The sequence below is a fragment of the Odocoileus virginianus genome, chromosome 22 (assembly GCF_023699985.2).
Source record: "Odocoileus virginianus isolate 20LAN1187 ecotype Illinois chromosome 22, Ovbor_1.2, whole genome shotgun sequence".
NCBI lineage: Eukaryota > Metazoa > Chordata > Mammalia > Artiodactyla > Cervidae > Odocoileus > Odocoileus virginianus.
In genome coordinates this window covers 27920660-27938754 of record NC_069695.1, presented here as the reverse complement: position 1 = coordinate 27938754, position 18095 = coordinate 27920660, and the positions used below count along the sequence as shown (strand labels likewise).

The following is an 18095-nucleotide window of genomic DNA, read 5'->3' as shown; positions in this document are numbered from 1 at the left end:
TTGCACTCAGTTGGTTGGAGGTAGGCACCATAGGTTTGATTGATACACCAATTTGCATCTCAAGGCATCGCTCGATAAATACAGTGCCATGCAAGGCTACTCTCTCACAAGCCAATTTCCCCCTCTGGGCTGACTTTAGAAGCTCATTGATGTCACTTCCTTCCTCAGTCAGCAAGTGAATTTTCTTTAATTCTCAAGACCAGCTGTCCATGCTGTCAACAGAAAGTTATTAAAATTCCTTTAAAGTGAATAAAAATAGCCTAAAAGCAAATGTACTTGGAAACAGGAAAGAATCAGTATGCAAAGTCCACAAACCTCTGAGCAAAATAATGTTGATCCAACCAGAGATTTCAAACATTGTATATTCAAGATGCTAGAAAAAATAATTAAAAGATGCTAAACCACATACTTCTTAATCTTTTATTAGCAAAGGCTTATGCGGTTACAATTTATCCCCTGAATTCCATTCCTCTCTCTCAAATACGATTTGAATATCTGGGGGATGACTTCGGTTTTCCTTAAGTGGGATTCCCTCCTTTTTTCTTGTCTTGGCCAGAGAACATTTACATCTCCACCAGGCTAAGACTATCTGTGAGCAAGAGAAAAAATTATCATGAACTGTAATCATAACCACTACAGTCACAAAATAATGATATAATTATATATTTTAATTTATTAGAGTTTTAATAGCTCAAGGTATCATTTTTCTCATATTTAAATAGCTGTATCTCACAAAAATGGTCTATCTGGCTCTAGTCCCCATGATCCTCAACTGACTTTCTGACCTTAGTAACTGGAACCTTACTCTGTTGCCTTCTGAATCAGCCCTTGCCTTATCCCTCGGTCCCCAGTGTGGCTTCTACCTTGTTGCCTGAGTTGTTCATGACCTGGTCCCTAAGTCTCTCCAAAACATGGGTATGTTGCCTGCCATTTACATCACCTACCATCACCTGCCTCTTCTGTATTTGCATAGAAGCCCTGAATCCTGGACTCACTGTTACTTTTTGCTTGGGAAACTTACATCCAGCCTGTCTGTATTGACATCCCAAGACACACAGCCCAGGTTTGTGTCTTGGGTTCCTGCCTGTAATTGGGGCCCTTGGGTCAAGTCTGCCCTGGGGTTGCCACCCTCCTCAAAGCCCCTGGTTCCACAATGCAGTTAAAGAGAAGCCTGAGTCTTCTGGGTGGCCATGCTGAGAAACCTTATTTTGGTAAATAGCAGCTTAGTGAAAGAGAATGGTGGAAATTTGGGTAAATTCAAACTAAAGAGACAATTAAAATATTGTTAGCCTTCAGGAAAAGTATAAAACCTGGTGTTACAAGTTATCTAGAATTAACTCTGTCCTTCACTTCAGTTCCCACAATCTTGAACACTTATAGCTTTCCTGGTAACTGAGCTGGGAAAGAATCCTCCTGCAATGCAGGATACCTGGGTTCTATCCCTGTGTTGGGAAGATCCCCTGGAGAGGGGAATGGCTTCCCACTCCAGTATTCTAGCCTGGAGAATTCCATGGATTACAGTCCATGGGGTCGCAAAGAGACAGGATTGAGTGACTTTCACTTTCATGTTAGGAATACAAAACTAAGCTACTATGTCCTCAGTCACTCAGGTGTATCCGACTCTTTGTGACCCCCTGGACTGTGGCCCACCAGGCTCCTCTGTCCATGGGATTCTCCAGGCAAGAATACTGGAGTAGGGAGCCAGGCCCTCTCCAGGGGATCTTCCGGACCCAGGGATCAAACCCTTATTTCTTGTGGCTTCTGCATTGGCAGGCAGATTCTTTACCACTAGCACCATCTGGGAAGCCCTTAGGCTACTATAAATGTTATCTAAAAAAAGGAGGGGAAAAGGAAGATTAGACATAATCACTATTACTAGGATACTTTAAAATCCTTGGGAAATCAACTGGGAACTAAGACAAAAATGGTGGCTATCACAAAACCAAGTGTTTGGTATGGGCCAGAATTTATTAGTAGTCAACTTCAGGCACTCATATGGTTCATATAATGAGTTTTAACCCCTGAACCTTTCCTTTCACAGAGAGCAAGAGCCAGGAACAGCTGCCCTTAAAATGTGGGAACTGATACAAATCAGCCGTGACTGAAAATACTGTCAATCATTCTGTAAATTTGCACTGAATACCTCGAGTGTGCCAGCACTGGGCCCTTGATACAGCAGTGAATAAGATGGATCAACTAGACTCCAATAAAAATTAATCTAAAAAATAAAATAAAACACAGGAAGAAAATAGATCTTTTTTAAAAGGTACAGACTCATTTTTAGGCAGTGTTGAATTTATAGACACTTCATAAAATATTGGGGCTTCTTAGGTGGCGCTACTGGTAAAGAACTCACCTGCCAATGCAGGAGACATAAGAGACTTGGGTTCCATTCCTGGATTGAGATCCCCTGGAGGAGGGCATGGCGACCCACTGCAGTATTCTTGCCTGGAGAATCCCATGGACAGAGGAGCCTGGTGGGCTATAGTCCGTGGGAGTCGCAAAGAGTCGGACACGACTGACGCGACTTAGCACACATGTACATAAAAGAATTTTAATAAGTAACAAAATGTAAGCAATTGTCATGATATTTTAAAGGGACCCACATTCTTTCAATGTTAGTAACCACTGCTATAAAATGTAGAAATTAAACCTTTTTGTAGCGCTCTTAAACTTTTAATAAAACCAGCCCCCTCATAAAAATCATTACTACTTTTTCTTGCTCTATTTTTAAACATGGTTTCTTGATAAGAGGTCTCATCTTGTAAATAAAATGTTATTGCCGAATTTTTACTCGCAAACTAGGGATTGTGTGGTGTAGTCTCAAATCGTAAAATAGCAAGACAAAAAAGAAATAAACCAAGATAGGCAGGGTCCCTGACCACAGGATGCTTATAGTGTAGGAGATGTGCAAAGAAGCAACATGCATACAAATGACAAAATAATTGCAAGTTGTGATAAATGCTGGGAAAGAAATAAACAATGGGCTGATATCAAGAATCATCAGAGGAGATGGGCCGACCAGAGAAGAGCCCCTAAGATCTTTTTTTTTATTGGAGTATAGTTGCTTTACATGTTGTGTTAGTTTCTGCTATGAATGAAATGAATCAGCCATATATATGCATATCCCCTCTCTCACCTCCCTCCCACCACCCCTCAATCCCACCCATCTAAGTTATCACAGAGCACTGAGATGAGCCCCCTAGGGCTATATAGCAGCTTCCCACTAGCTATCTGTTTTATACATGGTAGTGTATATATGTCAAACCTAAGGTCACAATTCATCCCACCCTCCCCCTTGCCCCCTGTGTCCACATATCTATTCTCTACGTCTGTGTCTCCATTCTTGCCCTGGAACTGTACTATTTTTCTAGATCCCACATATATGTGTTAATATATGATTCTTGTTTTTTCTCTTTCTGACTTACTTCACTCTGTGTGACAGTCTCTAGGTCCATCCACAGCTCTACAAATGACTTAATTTTGTTCCTTTTTATGGCTGAGTAATATTCCACTGTGTACACATACCACAAATTCTTTATCCCTTCATCTGTTGATGGTCGTCTAGGTTGCTTCCATGTCCTGTCTACTGTAAATAATGCTACAGTGAACATAGAAGTGCATGTGTCTTTTTGAATTATGCTTTCCTCAGGGTTTATGCCCAGGAGTGGGATTATTGGGTCATATGGTAGCTCTATTTTTAGTTTTTTAAGGAACCTCCTTAGTGTTGGCTGAATCAATTTACATTCCCAACAACAGTGCAAGAGGGTTCCTTTTTTCCACACCCTCTCCAGCATTTATTGTTTGTAGATTTTTTTCAATGATGGCCTTTTGACTGGTGTGAGGTCTTGATGTTAAACTGAAACCTGAACATTTGAAAGAGCCTGTCAGATCAGCAGTGCCATTAGATTAGAAATAAAGCACACAATAGATAAAATGTGCTTGAATCATTTCCTTTCCCTTTCTACCCTCCAGTCACTTTGGTCTTATGTGAATTTCTGGTCCTTTTGACCTCTGGTCCTTTGCCCTTACTGTTGTCTCTCCAGTTTGACAGGGCTGACTTTCAGATTTTCAGAATGTCTCATGATTCACCAAGATACACTCTCTCCTTGCCTCTGAGGTATTCTTTCTGTCCCAACTCCCCAGAATGTCTTTCTCTTATCCTTTGCATGCAAAATTCATACTTATTTAATCCTCACAAATCTGGTGAGGGGTAAACACTAGTAACTCTTTGTTATAGATGACCAGACAAGACCAGAACATTGAGTAACTGGCCCTAAATCTAGTAAATGACAGAGCTGTAAATTAGATGTCAGGTTACCATCTACTCCATTTTCTAGAATCCAGGGGACTTTGTGATTAGTTTATGATTATTTGATTGTTTGGCCTCTTACTTTTCACTGGAATTCCTTCAGATTAAAGTTTGTTCCAAAGGAAACAAAGCTAAGATTTCCTGGTGCTGCTGCCGCCCCTGACATCACCTCTGGCCTATTCTCCAGGTAGCAACCAGCCCTGAGTGGTCCTCTGAAAATGCACAGCTGACCAAGGCATTCCAGTGGCCCTACTCACACCCTGGGCTACACCCCCTTCATAACTGACTTCCCACTACTTTGAGGAAAGTCATCAATCTCCCCACAATTGTCTACATGAGCTTTCTTGCTGTGTTTCTTCCTGTCTGTCCAGCCTCATCTCACACTACCCCACCTCCCCCTTATTTCACTCTGGCCACGCTGACTTCCCTTCCCTGCTTTGGACCCAAAATGCTCTCTCTTTCCTGAATGTTCTTCCCTCTCTTCTTGCTGTCCACAGTGGTGATCCAATTCAAAAGGCAGGTTTCCCCTGCCCCGACCCAAAACCATTTAACACTCTTCTTTATACACTCTACATATTATCTGACAAAAGACATCTAAATACTGAAACATAACAAGAGTGTCCAATTGGGTAGTACCATTAAAAATGAAGAAAATTGGTAATTATTATCTAGAAACTCCAAAATTGGCCCTGGTATTTTGTGATAGTGGCTGGATTGAAGAGCCTACTCTTTTTTTGTTTGTTTGTTTTTCATTTTCTTGATTGGAGCAATCAATCTTTGCTGTGCAGAAGCCTTCCAGTTGCCTTCCTATACGTTACCAACAAACTACCTGAAAAGGAAATTAAGAAAACAATCCCATTTACAATAGGATAAAAATCAAATTACTTGAGGAATAAACTTAAGGAGGTGACTTATACATTGAAAATTATGAAACACAGGTGAAAGAAATTAAAGCACACACAAATAAATGGAAAGACATTTCATATTTATGATTTGAAAGAATTACTTTTGTTTAGATGTTTATACTGCCCCAAATTATCTACATATTCATGTAATCCTTATCAAATTCTCAATGACATTTTTTACAGAAAAAAAAATTCTAGAATTTGTGTAGAACCACAAAAGACTCTGAATAGCCAACGCAATTCTGAGCAAGAAGAACAAAGGTGGAAACCTCACACGTCCTGATTTCAAAATAAGTTATAATGCTACAGTAATCAAAACAATGTGGCACTGGCATAAGAACAGATATATGGACTGATGGAACACAATAAAGAGTCCAGAAAAACCCATACTTATATGGTCAACTGACGTTTGGCAAAGCTGCCAGGAATACACAGTGAGGAAATGATGCTATTAATAGTCTCTTCAATAATGGAGAAAACTGGACATTCACATGCCAAATCATGAAATTTGATCCTTTTCTTACCCCATACAAAAAAATTATTAATAATTCAAGAAGGATTAGAGACTTAAATATAAAAGCTAAAAGTAGAGGGAAAGATAGGCAAAAACTCCTTTATATCAATTTTGGCAATGACTTCTTGAACATGACACCAAAAGTGCAGGCAATAAAAGCACTTCTATACAGCAAAGTAAACAATCAACAAAATAAGAAGACTTTTAAATTTTCATGAGGAAGAGCCCACTTTTAAAAGGGCCATTCCATTTTCTGGGCTCCTTATTCCTCTAGTGTATCCTATATATCACCTGACCTGGTACTGAGTGAGCGCTTAGTAAAATTTCCTGATATACTTATTACTGGTTGCTCAGTTGACCAGTAAATACAATGAAGCCTGGTGTAGTGCAGTCCATGGAGTCACAAAGAGTCAGACATGACTGACCGAACAACAACAAAGTTCACCGGTAAATACCATGTATTCATTACATCCTTTTTTGAAAACAGTTTAACAGTTTCCTCAACAACTAAACAGGCAACTACCATACAACCCAGCAATTGCACTCCTGGACATTCATTCCAGAGAAATTAAGACTTATGTTCACATAACCTGTCCACAAAAGTTGATAGCAGCTTTATTCACAATAGCTAGAAATGAGCCAGATGTCCTTCATCTGGTGAATGGTTGAACAGACTTTGGTACATCCTCGCTCAGCAATAAAAAGCTAATGGAGGGAGGTCCGAGAGGGGGGATGGACGTATACATACAGCTGATTCACTTCATTGTACAGCAGAAACTAACAGAACATTGTAAAGCGATTATACTCCAATTAAAAAATGAAATTCTGGGGAAAAAAAGAATGCACAGGAATGCACATGACTCTACAGAGAACAACGCTGAGTGAGAAAATCCTATCCCAAAAGGTTTTTAAACGCGTGTTTCCATTTATACAGCATTCTTGACAGCAATGGAGAACAGATTAGAGATTGCCAGGAGCTAATAGGGTCGGAGAAGGCAATGGCACCCCACTCCAGTACTCTTGCCTGGAAAATCCCATGGACGGAGGAGCCTGGTGGGCTGCGGTCCATGGAGTTGCTAAGAGTCAGACACGACTGAGCGACTTCACTTTCACTTTTCACTTTCATGCACTGGAGAAGGAAATAGCAACCCGCTCCAGTGTTCTTGCCTGGAGAATCCCAGGGACGGGGGAGCCTGATGGGCTGCCGTCTATGGGGTCGCACAGAGTCGGACACGACTGAAGTGACTTAGCAGCAGCAGCAGCAAGAAGAGGGTAGGGGTGGGAGGGCAATGGGTGTGATTATGAAAGGGCAACATGAGGGACCCTGTGGTAATGGAAAGGTTCTGTATCTCAACTATGTCAGTGTCAGCATCCTGGTTCAGATATTATTATACTATGTAGATCATCCAAATGTTACTGGTGGGGAAACGTGGGTAAAGGGTACAGGGGAACTGTCTGTATTCTTTTTTACAAACACATGTCACTACACAATCATCATAATTAAAATTTTAAAAGGACACATTTAATAAACTGTAGGTATCACACCAAGATATTCACAAGCACATAATTGCTGAGCCACAGATGTCTTCTTTACTCTCTTTCCTGGTGGTTTGTTGGTTATTGATTATTCCTAAGGATTTTTTTTTCTTGTATTTAAGACACATGATATTGATCATTCTTAGGGTATTTTTGCAGTGTATGAGGTTTATTATTTTAGAATCTTCATTATTTATACCCCTCTGTTGCTTTTCATGTGTTACGTTACTCTGATATGTTTCTGTCCTAAGATACCATTTATAGAATTGTTGGTTTATACTTGGTCTCCGGCAGTACCAAAACCTAAGAAGGTCTTTATCATCTTCATAAGTCAAGGAAAAGTAGCACTTCTGCCATCTGTCACTTTAAATCTCCTCTTCTGGTCCCCAAGATTCCCTGAGTTCAGTGTTAATATTATGCTTGAACAGGTTGTCATTTTTCGGAGATCTTCAAATGACTGTGGTTCAAATTTTTCTTTAGTTCTTTCATCTCTTTACCATTTCTGTTCCAGAGTTATACATCGTCTGGTATTTATTTCCACTCTGTTTTCTGTTATCTTTGCCTAATGTAGTTAATTTCAGTTTTGACTTTTTTTTTATTCCAGGTATTGAAGTGATCACAACTGTTTCTCAGTTCAGTCCAGTTCAGTCGCTCAGTCGTGTCTGACTCTTTGAGACCCCATAATCACAGCACGCCAGTCCTCCCTGTCCATCACCAGCTCCCGGAGTTTACCCAAACTTATGTCCATCGAGTCAATGATGCCATCCAACCATCTCATCCTCTGTTGTCCCCTTCTCCTCCTGCCCCCAGTCCCTCCCAGCATCAGGGTCTTTTCCAATGAGTCAGCTCTTCGCATGAGGTAGCCAAAGTATTGGAGCTTCAGCTTCAACATCAGTCCTTCCAATGAACACCCAGGACTGATCTCCTTTAGGATGGACTGGTTTCATCTCCTTGCTGTCCAAGGGACTCTCAAGAGTCTTCAACACCATAGTTTCAAAAGCATCAATTTTCGGCACTCAGCTTTCCTCACAGTCCAACTCTCACATCCATACATGACCACTGGAAAAACCATAACCTTGACCAGATGGACCTTTGTTGGCAAAAGTAATGTCTCTGCTTTTTAATATGCTATCTAGGTTGGTCATAACTTTTCTTCCAAGGAGTAAGTGTCTTTTAATTTCATGGCTGCAATCACCATCTGCAGTGATTTTGGAGCCCAAAAAAATAAAGTCTGACACTGTTTCCACTGTCTCCCCATCTATTTCCCATGAAGTGATGGGACCAGACGCCATGATCTTAGTTTTCTGAATGCTGAGCTTTAAACCAACTTTTTCACTCTCCTCTTTCACCTTCATCAAGAGGCTTTTCAGTTCCTCTTCATTCTCTGCCATAAGGGTGGTATCATCTGCATATCTGAGGTTATTGATATTTCTCCTGGCAATCTTGATTCCAGCTTGATGTACTCTGCATAACTGCTTCTACTGTGATACAGATCCTTGCTCAGAGAGCCCACAAATGCTGTTTGGAATTTTGAGTGAGAAGAGCAAGACCGGTACTAATGCTGACTTTCTTTTTGCTTTCTTTTTCAGTGACTACAGAAAAAATCCAGGAACATATCACCAACCAGGTATTTCCTCACTTCTCATAAACTGGGATATAGAATTTTGCTTCAAATGTTAATAATTAATTATTTGTAAATATTTTTAAAAGGAGGCATTGCTAGTTATTGGGTATGAGCGATACACATCTTACTGGTTCTGAGAACAAATCAATTGATCATATATGGGTGATTGTGCACTTTCCTGTCTCCTCCACCTCATTCCTCCCCTCCACACCATCTTCCCAAGGATGGGCTCTGCCAGCTCTGATGTAAGCAGCCCTCAGAGCATGTCATGACCTCTGCATTGATTCTAGCATGGCTGCGAAGAGATACTTTTATCTACTTCTCCCTTAACTAAGGTGACTGTCCTCTGTGGTTTTCCCAAGTTCTAATTCATCCAGTCATTCCCTCCCCAACAGTTAAGAACTAAAGCCTTAGCCATGGAAACGTACAAGTTGGTTTTCTATCTGGTCTCTGATTTCTACCTACATGTAGCCAGTGCCTTCCTGCCTGCCTCACTGTTTTCTTATCCAGTCTTTTTCTTTATTAATTTTTTATATTTACCAGGAGATGGAGTCATTCTGTACAACAGCTTAAGGGGTTTAAGGCATGCAGCCATAGATCCCAACCAAGTTTGACCAGCCTTGCCCCACCTCACCCTCTTTCCATGGGCCAATCTGGCTGTAGTGTTTCCCGATGCTGCCACTAGACCCAGGGGACGCAGACACCGGCCTGTAGCAAAATATACCCAGCTTTCATTCACAGACACACATCTCCAAGTCTCGTTGTTGTTCTCCTCTGGCATAAATTGCACCCCATCCTTGTAAGGGGAAGAATGGTTCATCTACATTTCTACCAGTCAAGGGTACAGTTTTCAACGCCTCCTCCTAATGGACTTCAAAATAAATTCCAATTCTGGTTCCCATTGTCATTCCAACCGAAGTAAGTTCTAGCTCTACCTAATCTGTGCCAGATGCCCTGTAATTCACCGCTTAAAAAATTGTCCTTTCATTTGACTGACATCCTATATTGCAAATTCAGTAGGCAAAATTTAATGCTTATCGGGTACCATTTTGCTTTTGAATAGAACTGTAAATAATGACTCAGTCGTAGCCATCTTAAAAACTTGAAAATGCCATCCCCATGTAATGTTAAAGTCAGTCATCTCAAATATTTATTTGCTCATTGAGCTTAGTCTCTTTAGCATCGTATTTCAACTGTTTGTATATACTCAAGTGGCTTGGTGAGGTTGAGCAACAGTGAACCAGTAAAGTTCATTGTTACCATTTTGTTTATTTAAGTCACAGAGGGAACATTTTTCCTTATAAAGAGAACTGTTTTCTTTATTAACAAGGTAAAACAGTTGGTAATAAATATATTAAGACTTCTTCTCAGGGGTAGATTTTCATTTCCTGTCTTTTCTTTCTTTTGTACCCTTGGCTAAACCAATAGAGTATGCAGACATTAAAACAGAACACCAAATATTTACTCATAATCTTAAACATGGATTTGGTGCCAGATAAAAGCATCATGTCTCCCGGTTCCAGTAAAAGAGTGAAATTCTTTAGTCTTTAGAGGTAAGGGTCTTGAGTGTATTAGTTATATAGTCATTTTCAGGACAGATAGTTGTATTGTTCAGTCAGTGTCTGCCAACTGGTATTTCTGATTCTACAATGGAATTTCTGATCTTCTTGCACATAGGGAGGTGCTCCCCACTCTCAAGAATACACCAGAAGTGCTCTGTGACGATACAGAGGGGTAGAGTCAGAGGTGGGAAGGGGGCTCATGAGAGAGGGGTTGTATGTGTACTTATGGCTGATTCACGTTGTTGTGTGGCAGAAACCAACATAACATTGTAAAGCAATTTTCCTCCAATTAAAAGTAGTTTTTAAAAAAAAAAGAACAAAATAAACAACAAAAAAGAATGCACTGGGAATATAATTCTAAAAGGCATCTTTAAAGGTGAAAGTCGCTTGGTCATGTCCGGCTCTTTGAGACCCCATGGACTATACAGTCCATGGAATTCTCCAGGCCAGAATACCGGAGTGGATAGCCTTTCCCTTCTCCAGGGGGTCTTCCCAACCCAGCAACTGAACCAGGGTCTCCTGCATTGCAGGCAGATTTTTTACCAACTGAGCTATCAAGGAAGGCCTTATACCTCTTATACCTCTAATTTATCTTATACCTCTTATAAAAGCCATCTTATAACTCTAATTTATCTAAAGTCTGTCAAAGAGCCACAAATTGAAGTCACTTCTTTTTAAATTATTTTTAAATTGAGGTATAATTGACATATAACATTATATTAGTTAGGTATATTATATTAGTTGGACTTACCTGGTAGCTCAGCTGTTAAAGAATCTGCCTGCAACACAGGAGACCCTGGTTCCATTCCTGGCTTGGGAAGATCCACTGGAGAAGGGATAGGCTACCCACTCCAGTATTCTTGGGCTAAAATGAAGTCACTTCCTTTTTAATTATTTTTAAATTGAGGTATAATTGACATATAACATTATATTAGTTACATATATTAGTTATAATTAGTATATTAGCGATATACTGATTACATACATTAGTCTGTATAGTATATACAAAACATAATGATTCCATATTTGTTTATTCTCTGAAGTGATCTCCATAGTAAGTCTAGTTCCCATCTGTCACTATCCTAAAGTTACAAAATATTTTTTTTTTCTTGTGATGACTTTTAAGGTTTACTCTCTTTGGTTCAGTTCAGTCGCTCAGTCGTGTCCGACTCTTTGCGACCCCGTGGACTGCAGCACGCCAGGCTTCCCTGTCCATCAGCAATCCCAGAGTTTACTCTCTTAGCAACTTTCAAACACACAATATGATAGGATTGACTATAATCACTGTGCTGTCCATTACAGCCCCAAGACTTATTTGCTTTATAACTGGAAGTTTGTCCTTCTTCATCCACACTCCCTTTCTGATACCCAAAGAATTTGACTCTTATAAAACAATGTCTATATACTCACTCTGGCTAATCAATACAGAGTTCTTTATCGGAAAAGAATGTAAAATAGAACACTGGTGCGCGTTAATCTTGCCCCGAAATCCTTCCCCACTAGGCACTATAGATTGTGTAATTAAATTGAAATTGAAAATCAAGTCCTGTTGTTGGTTTTGTTTTTGGTTTTTTTTTTCCCCATTAAGCAATCTCCAAGCTGCACACCAACATGAGAAATCAGGACTGGAGCAGAGGGGAAGTTCTTGCCTGCTGGCTAATATCCAGCATGCATTTTTAGCCCATGGCTATTTTACCACACCTGAGCTCAGAGAACAAACAACTATTTGAGCTCTCTGGAGGGAACGCTGGATTCTTTCCTGTGTAATTCACTGGGGAAATTAGTATGCTTTTTTCAAGTAACTTGTTAACGCAGCTTGTTTACGAGAAGAGGACAAAAATGAGCAGTGAACCGCTTGGCAGAATGAGATGAATGCATGACCCATTTTTTTTTTTTCAGCTGTCCCTTTGGCAGTTCAATACTGCCATGATTTCCTCTCTGAAAAATGTGCTTTGTAGAGATGAAATCTGTAGATTTCCCCATAATTTCGACTATGGTAGATTAAAGATAATACCTTAAAATACTACCCAGAATACCTTCCAAATCAAAGTAGAAAATGGTTAGTACCAGAATGGGAATACATAAAGCCTTTTGACTTAAGATTTAAAAATTGCCTTCTTATATAGGAGGCAGTTGAAACCTGTAGTAAATGGAATACTTTCTGTTTGTGCCTTTTGGATAGTAGATCATTAGAACCAGTGGAGAATGAATACTTTGTTTTTATATTGTGCTTTGTTTCCTAGTCCTGTCCAACTCTTTGTGACCCCGGGACTGTAGCCTTCCAGGCTCCTCTGTCCATGGAATTCTCCCAGCAAGAATACTGGAGTGGGTTGCCATTCCCTTCTCCCAGGGATCAAACCCAACCCAGGAATCAAACCCGACCCAGGAATCAAACCTGGGTCTCCTGCGTTGCAGGCAGATTCCTACTTCTATTGAAGTATAGTTGATTTACAATTTTTTTTAATTACTGGTTTACAATGTTGTGTTAGTTCTGCTGTACAGCAAAGTGAATCAGCTCTAGGTATACATATATCCCTCTTTTTTAGATTTTTTTTTCCCATATATGTCATTACAGAGTATTGAGTCGAGTTCCCTGTGCTACAATAGGTCCTATTAGTTATCTATTTTATACATAGTAGAGTGTATGTGGCAATCCCAATCTCCTAATTTATCCCTTCCCTCCCCTTACCTGCCTGGCAACCATAAATTTGTTGTCTACATCTGAGACTCTGTTTCTGGTTTTGTAAATAAGTTCATTTGTACCATTTTTTTAGATTCCACATATAAGTAATATCATATGATGTTTGTCTTTCTCTGTTTCACTTGCTTCACTCAGTATAACAATATCTACCCTGTGTCCTTTGAAACCAGAGAAACAGAAAGGCTGGTTCGGTTTCCAGGTAGCCGCCCCACCCTCAACCCCCCAGAAGTGGGAGGATGTATAGGCAGACAGCGGTCCTCCCATAATGGTTCTTCCGCCCTCCCCTCTGCCTGGGAGGGGGGTGCAGTGGGTGGGATAGTTCTGGGTGGTACTTAGAGCTTCCTGACCCTCCCAGGTCAGAAAAGTGAGGCACGAGGTGACAGAACTTGCCCTTCCCAGAACCTAACGAACTTTCCTGAGTCATCCTGTCCTTGGTGGCAACAGATCTAGACGCTGCCTAGGAGTCCCCAGCTGAGTCCAGTTTCTGCCCCGCTCTCCTCCTGAAGGTCCATTGGACCAAGGGCCACTCAGACCCCTGTGGAAGGGTAACCTCAGGGAGAAGGGGCTTCTTTAGCCTCCAGGCCCAGGTGATCTTTTGGGACAGACTGCAGACCCTGGATAAAAACTAAGGCAGAGTCTTGAGTATCACTTACTGTAAAACTTCTGAATATTTAGACATACAGTGCATGGGCTTCCATTCATCCTCCTGCTCTAGGACCCATAAATGTTATTGATATGATAGTAATCAGACATCTACAACTTAAAACTCAACATGTGATTCCAATAAAAAGCCAAGATGGAACCCACTCACCTGTCAGCTATAGGATAAAATCCTATCCAAGGCCCTGTGATCTGCTTTGGAGAGCATGCCCCTTGCCTCCCTAGACTTATTCCCATTCTTCTCCTGTGTATAAAGCTAATATGCATGCGTGTGTCCTAGGGTGCTTCAGTCATGTCCGACTTTTCTCAGCTCCATGGACTGATCTGCCAGGCTAACATGTCCTATTTTAAATTGTTCCACCAATATACCCACCCTTTTCTTTGCAGGTACAACATTTACTCGTATTCCAGCACCTCATACCAGTATCACCTTTTCCATGAAGCTTTCCTCATCTCAGAGCTAAGAGTAATCTTTCCTTCTTCCATGTTCCTGTTATTTTTCTGCCCCTTTGGTATTTTTTTTTAAGTTGCTTCAGTCATGTTCGACTCTGTCCGACCCCATAGACGGCAGCCCACCAGGCTCCCCCATCCCTGGGATTCTCCAGGCAAGAACACTGGAGTGGGTTGCCATTTCCTTCTCCAATGCATGAAAGTGAAAAGTGAAAGTGAAGTCGCTCAGTCGTGTCCGACTCTTTGTGACCCCATGGACTGCAGCCTACGAGGCTCCTCTGTCCATGGGATTTTCCAGGCAAGAGTACTGGGGTGGGTTGCCATTGCCTTCTCCCCCTTTGGTATAGGTCCTTGCATTTTCTACTCTATATTCTAATTATGGATATTCCTATGTGATTTTGTAACAAAACAGTATTGTACCAAAGGAAAGAAATCATGTTTGGCTCATTTCTGTGTTCACTATATCCTAAGCATCTGACCAATTGCTGGTGGAATGTAAATTCTTTCACTCAATAATTTATTATCCTAGAAACCAGAGAGACTGCTGGAGGCAGGCAGACTACACTGACTCTTACAAGGCAAGTGCCATTGACTCTTACAAGGCAGAAACCAGGTGTTGTCCTTTGCCTCCCAAGTAAGGAATCTACCCCAAAAACAGAAGGCACAGCTAAGGCTGCCCATGGTCTCTACAAATGATAGTCACACAGTTGGGGAATAAAAGATTCAAAGAGCAAGGGGACCCCACCTTTATTTCCACATCCCAAAACTGCCTGGAGAATACTGAACATTTGCTTGAATCAAGACTTGGCCCCTGAGATTTTTTTCTCGAATGTAAGCATGGCACTGTCATTCACTGCGGCCTTTTCAGTGGTGTGAACTTTACAACTTCTAAATTTAAAGTGGGATTACATTACCTTGCACTATTCTTATCAAAATGGCCATGCACTCAAGGAGACAACTTTGACCTAAAGAGTGTCTCTCTTGGCAGGTTCAGTGCTAATGGAACTGGTAAAGATCCCATTCCCTTCATTCTCTTCTAAGATTGCCTTCTAGAATTGGAAGTTGTGCTTTTAAAAAGCCATCCAATTTATGAGTCTTTTTTAAAATACCTGAAAGCAAGACTGAAATGATCCAAAAGTGGTGGCACTAATGGTGGTTAACAAAGAAGCATTTATGAAAGATGGGTGTTATGAAAGGTCAGAAGGCTTCACATCAAGAAGATGCCCAGGTGTAAATGTCAAAGGGCTTGCACTCGCCTCTTTTATTGGAAGCTGAGAAAGTTAAAACACTACATAAGGATGTCTAATGGAAAAAGACAATATAGTCTTTGGAACAATATTGTCAAGACAGAGAGAAGAGAAGACAGCCCTCAGGTGTTTTAAAAGCATGAAAACCAATAGGAAAAAATACTGATTGGAATAAGGAAAACAGTTTATTAGCGACACTACGAGAACTATTAGCAATTCAGATATGAGATAATTCTCACTCAGCTGTTCTCACTCAAGATCATTCACATTTAGATTTCTTCTGAATAATTGTGACCAAGAATTGCTCTAGTCACTCATTTATTTGTCATAGCAAGCCTAGGATGATGAGTATTTTAATCTCCTTTCTCAACGGGTGGAAACACCATTGAAAAATTTAGTAATTTTTCAGGTCCTGCCATGCTTAGCACTAAGTGAATAATAACAATGTTTAACATAATTATTAGGCTTCCCAGGTAGCGCTAGTGGTTAAAAAAAAAAAAAAAAAGAATTGCCTGCCAATGCAGGAGATGCAAGAGGTGTGGGCTCAATCCCTGGGTCAGGAAGATCCCCTGGAGGAAGAAATGGCAACTCACTCCAGCATTCTTGCCTGGAGAAAAAGGCGCCTGGTGGGCTACAGTCCCTGAGATCACAGAGAGTTGGACGCAATTGAAGACAGTGTTAGTTAGTAACATGATTTATTGTTTAATGAACTTCCTGTGCACAGGCATTGTACATAAAATTCTCTCATTTAAACCTCACAGCTGTGACCTTGGGAGGCAAGTACAAATCCAAGGAGTCAAAATTAGTGAAGCTGTGTGGCTTGCCCGAGATCAAGGGTGGAAGTAGGCAGTCCAACCCACCATGTAAGCACCAGCCACTGTTCTCTGCTGCTTTAAGTGTCTTTAGTTAAAGGCACACAGGTGATGAGTGGCAGAGCTGGAATCTGAATCTATGTGGATGAATCTCATTCTGAAATCCTTTCTCTTTGCTAATGTGCTGTCCTATTACTTGTTCTGAAAGTTCTTCTATTAATTAGATGATTCCACATATGACCACCCTAAGCAGTACTCCAGTTTTAACACCAGTACCGAAGCAATTGGTTGTGAGATTCTAGAATACAGACATTTATGGTATGGTAGGTCATTTTTTAAAAACTTCTTTTTAAGTGCTTTAACTATCAAGATGAGCACGTACTCACTCTGGGGCTCCTGATGAGCATTAAATTACTTTTTTAATTAATTAAGTGAAAAATCAAATGATCTAGTCTAAGAGAAAAGCTATTTGCCACCTGAAAAGAGATTAAAAGCAAAAAAAAAAAAAAAAAGTATACATTGGGATAATCTGTTGCCCATTGGCAATTTTCCTCAGCGGAGCCCAGACCAAACTATCATGGACATAAAACAAGAATTGAAATAGAAACGTGTATTCTCAACAACTATAAAATCTTCTCTTGCTCTTCAATTTTCCAGAAAAGTACTTTACTTCCGAAAACTCTTTCATACATTCTTCACTACTAGTCATAATGTGTCACTGTCTATGTACTCATGTGAGAAAATATGGATTCTGAAATTGCTGAAAATGTAGCTCCTATTAAAAAGGATGAAAACAGTGAATTTACCATCTAGTGTAAATGAATCTTACCACCTAAGATGCTATCACTCAGTAGTCCAGGGAAATTGATTCCAGAAGGGATTTCTAGTCAGTCTGTTTCTCCTGTTTTTCCTCCTCTGTTTTGAGTTTTCTAATCATACCCCTTCCTATTTGCTAGCATCTGTACCTAGAGATGCAGGCTTCCCAGATGACTCAGTGGATAAAGAATCTGCCTGCAATGTAAGAGACACAGGAGACTCGAGTTCAATCCCTGGGTAGGGAAGATCCCCTGGAAGAGGTCATGCCAACCCACTCCAGTATTCTTGCCTGGGAAATCCCATGGATGAGGAGCCTGGCAGGCTACAGTCCATGGGATCACAAAGAGCTGGACAGAACTGAAGCGACTGAGCATGCACACACATACCTGAAGATGAGTTTAACTGGGTAACTGCAGTTTTTCAGCTCAGCAGATATTATGAGCCAAATGGTCCACACCATCATTTGGGATTTTCCTCAACACATAGCAACTAACCTCAGTAACCACGTTCTACAAGTCAGGAGCACAGTTAGTGGAGACTCATCAGCATTCAGAAACTCAAACACCTCCTCCCTGTAGAAAGTCTCTTACTTCTTGGGTTAAAGCTAGGATCAGATGGGCCGAAGAGTCCATTTGTCATCATGTTTGAGTATACATTCTCATATACAACATGTTTTAAATCTACCTTTAAACTATTTTATCCATATTATTCTTTCTTCTCATGATAAAACACTGAATGAAGGACTCAAGTGAAAACTTGATATATTCTGGAATTGTGCGAAAGAGGCACTTAAGTAGTCATCATTTTGAATAAAATTTGTGTACATAAAGATGTATTTTAAGAAATAGTGATCAAGGAATCAGAAATTTTTTATAATGTATATAGATTAAAGATAATGTTTATGGACAGCTTAAGTTGAGTTCTGTTCCCTATAATGATGCTAAAATGGCTCTTTC

General features: G+C 40.4%; 1 protein-coding gene across 4 annotated transcripts in view; it reads left to right on the top strand.

Moving 5' to 3' along the window:
* CHST9 (carbohydrate sulfotransferase 9) overlaps positions 1 to 18095 on the top strand; it is a 280158-nt gene that overhangs the window by 244115 nt on the left and 17948 nt on the right. For all 4 annotated transcript variants that reach the window (XM_070452777.1, XM_070452775.1, XM_070452778.1 and 1 more), the window contains one exon: positions 8857 to 8894. In XM_070452777.1, the coding sequence (XP_070308878.1) occupies positions 8857 to 8894 (38 nt within the window). The remainder of the gene's footprint in view (positions 1 to 8856; positions 8895 to 18095) is intronic.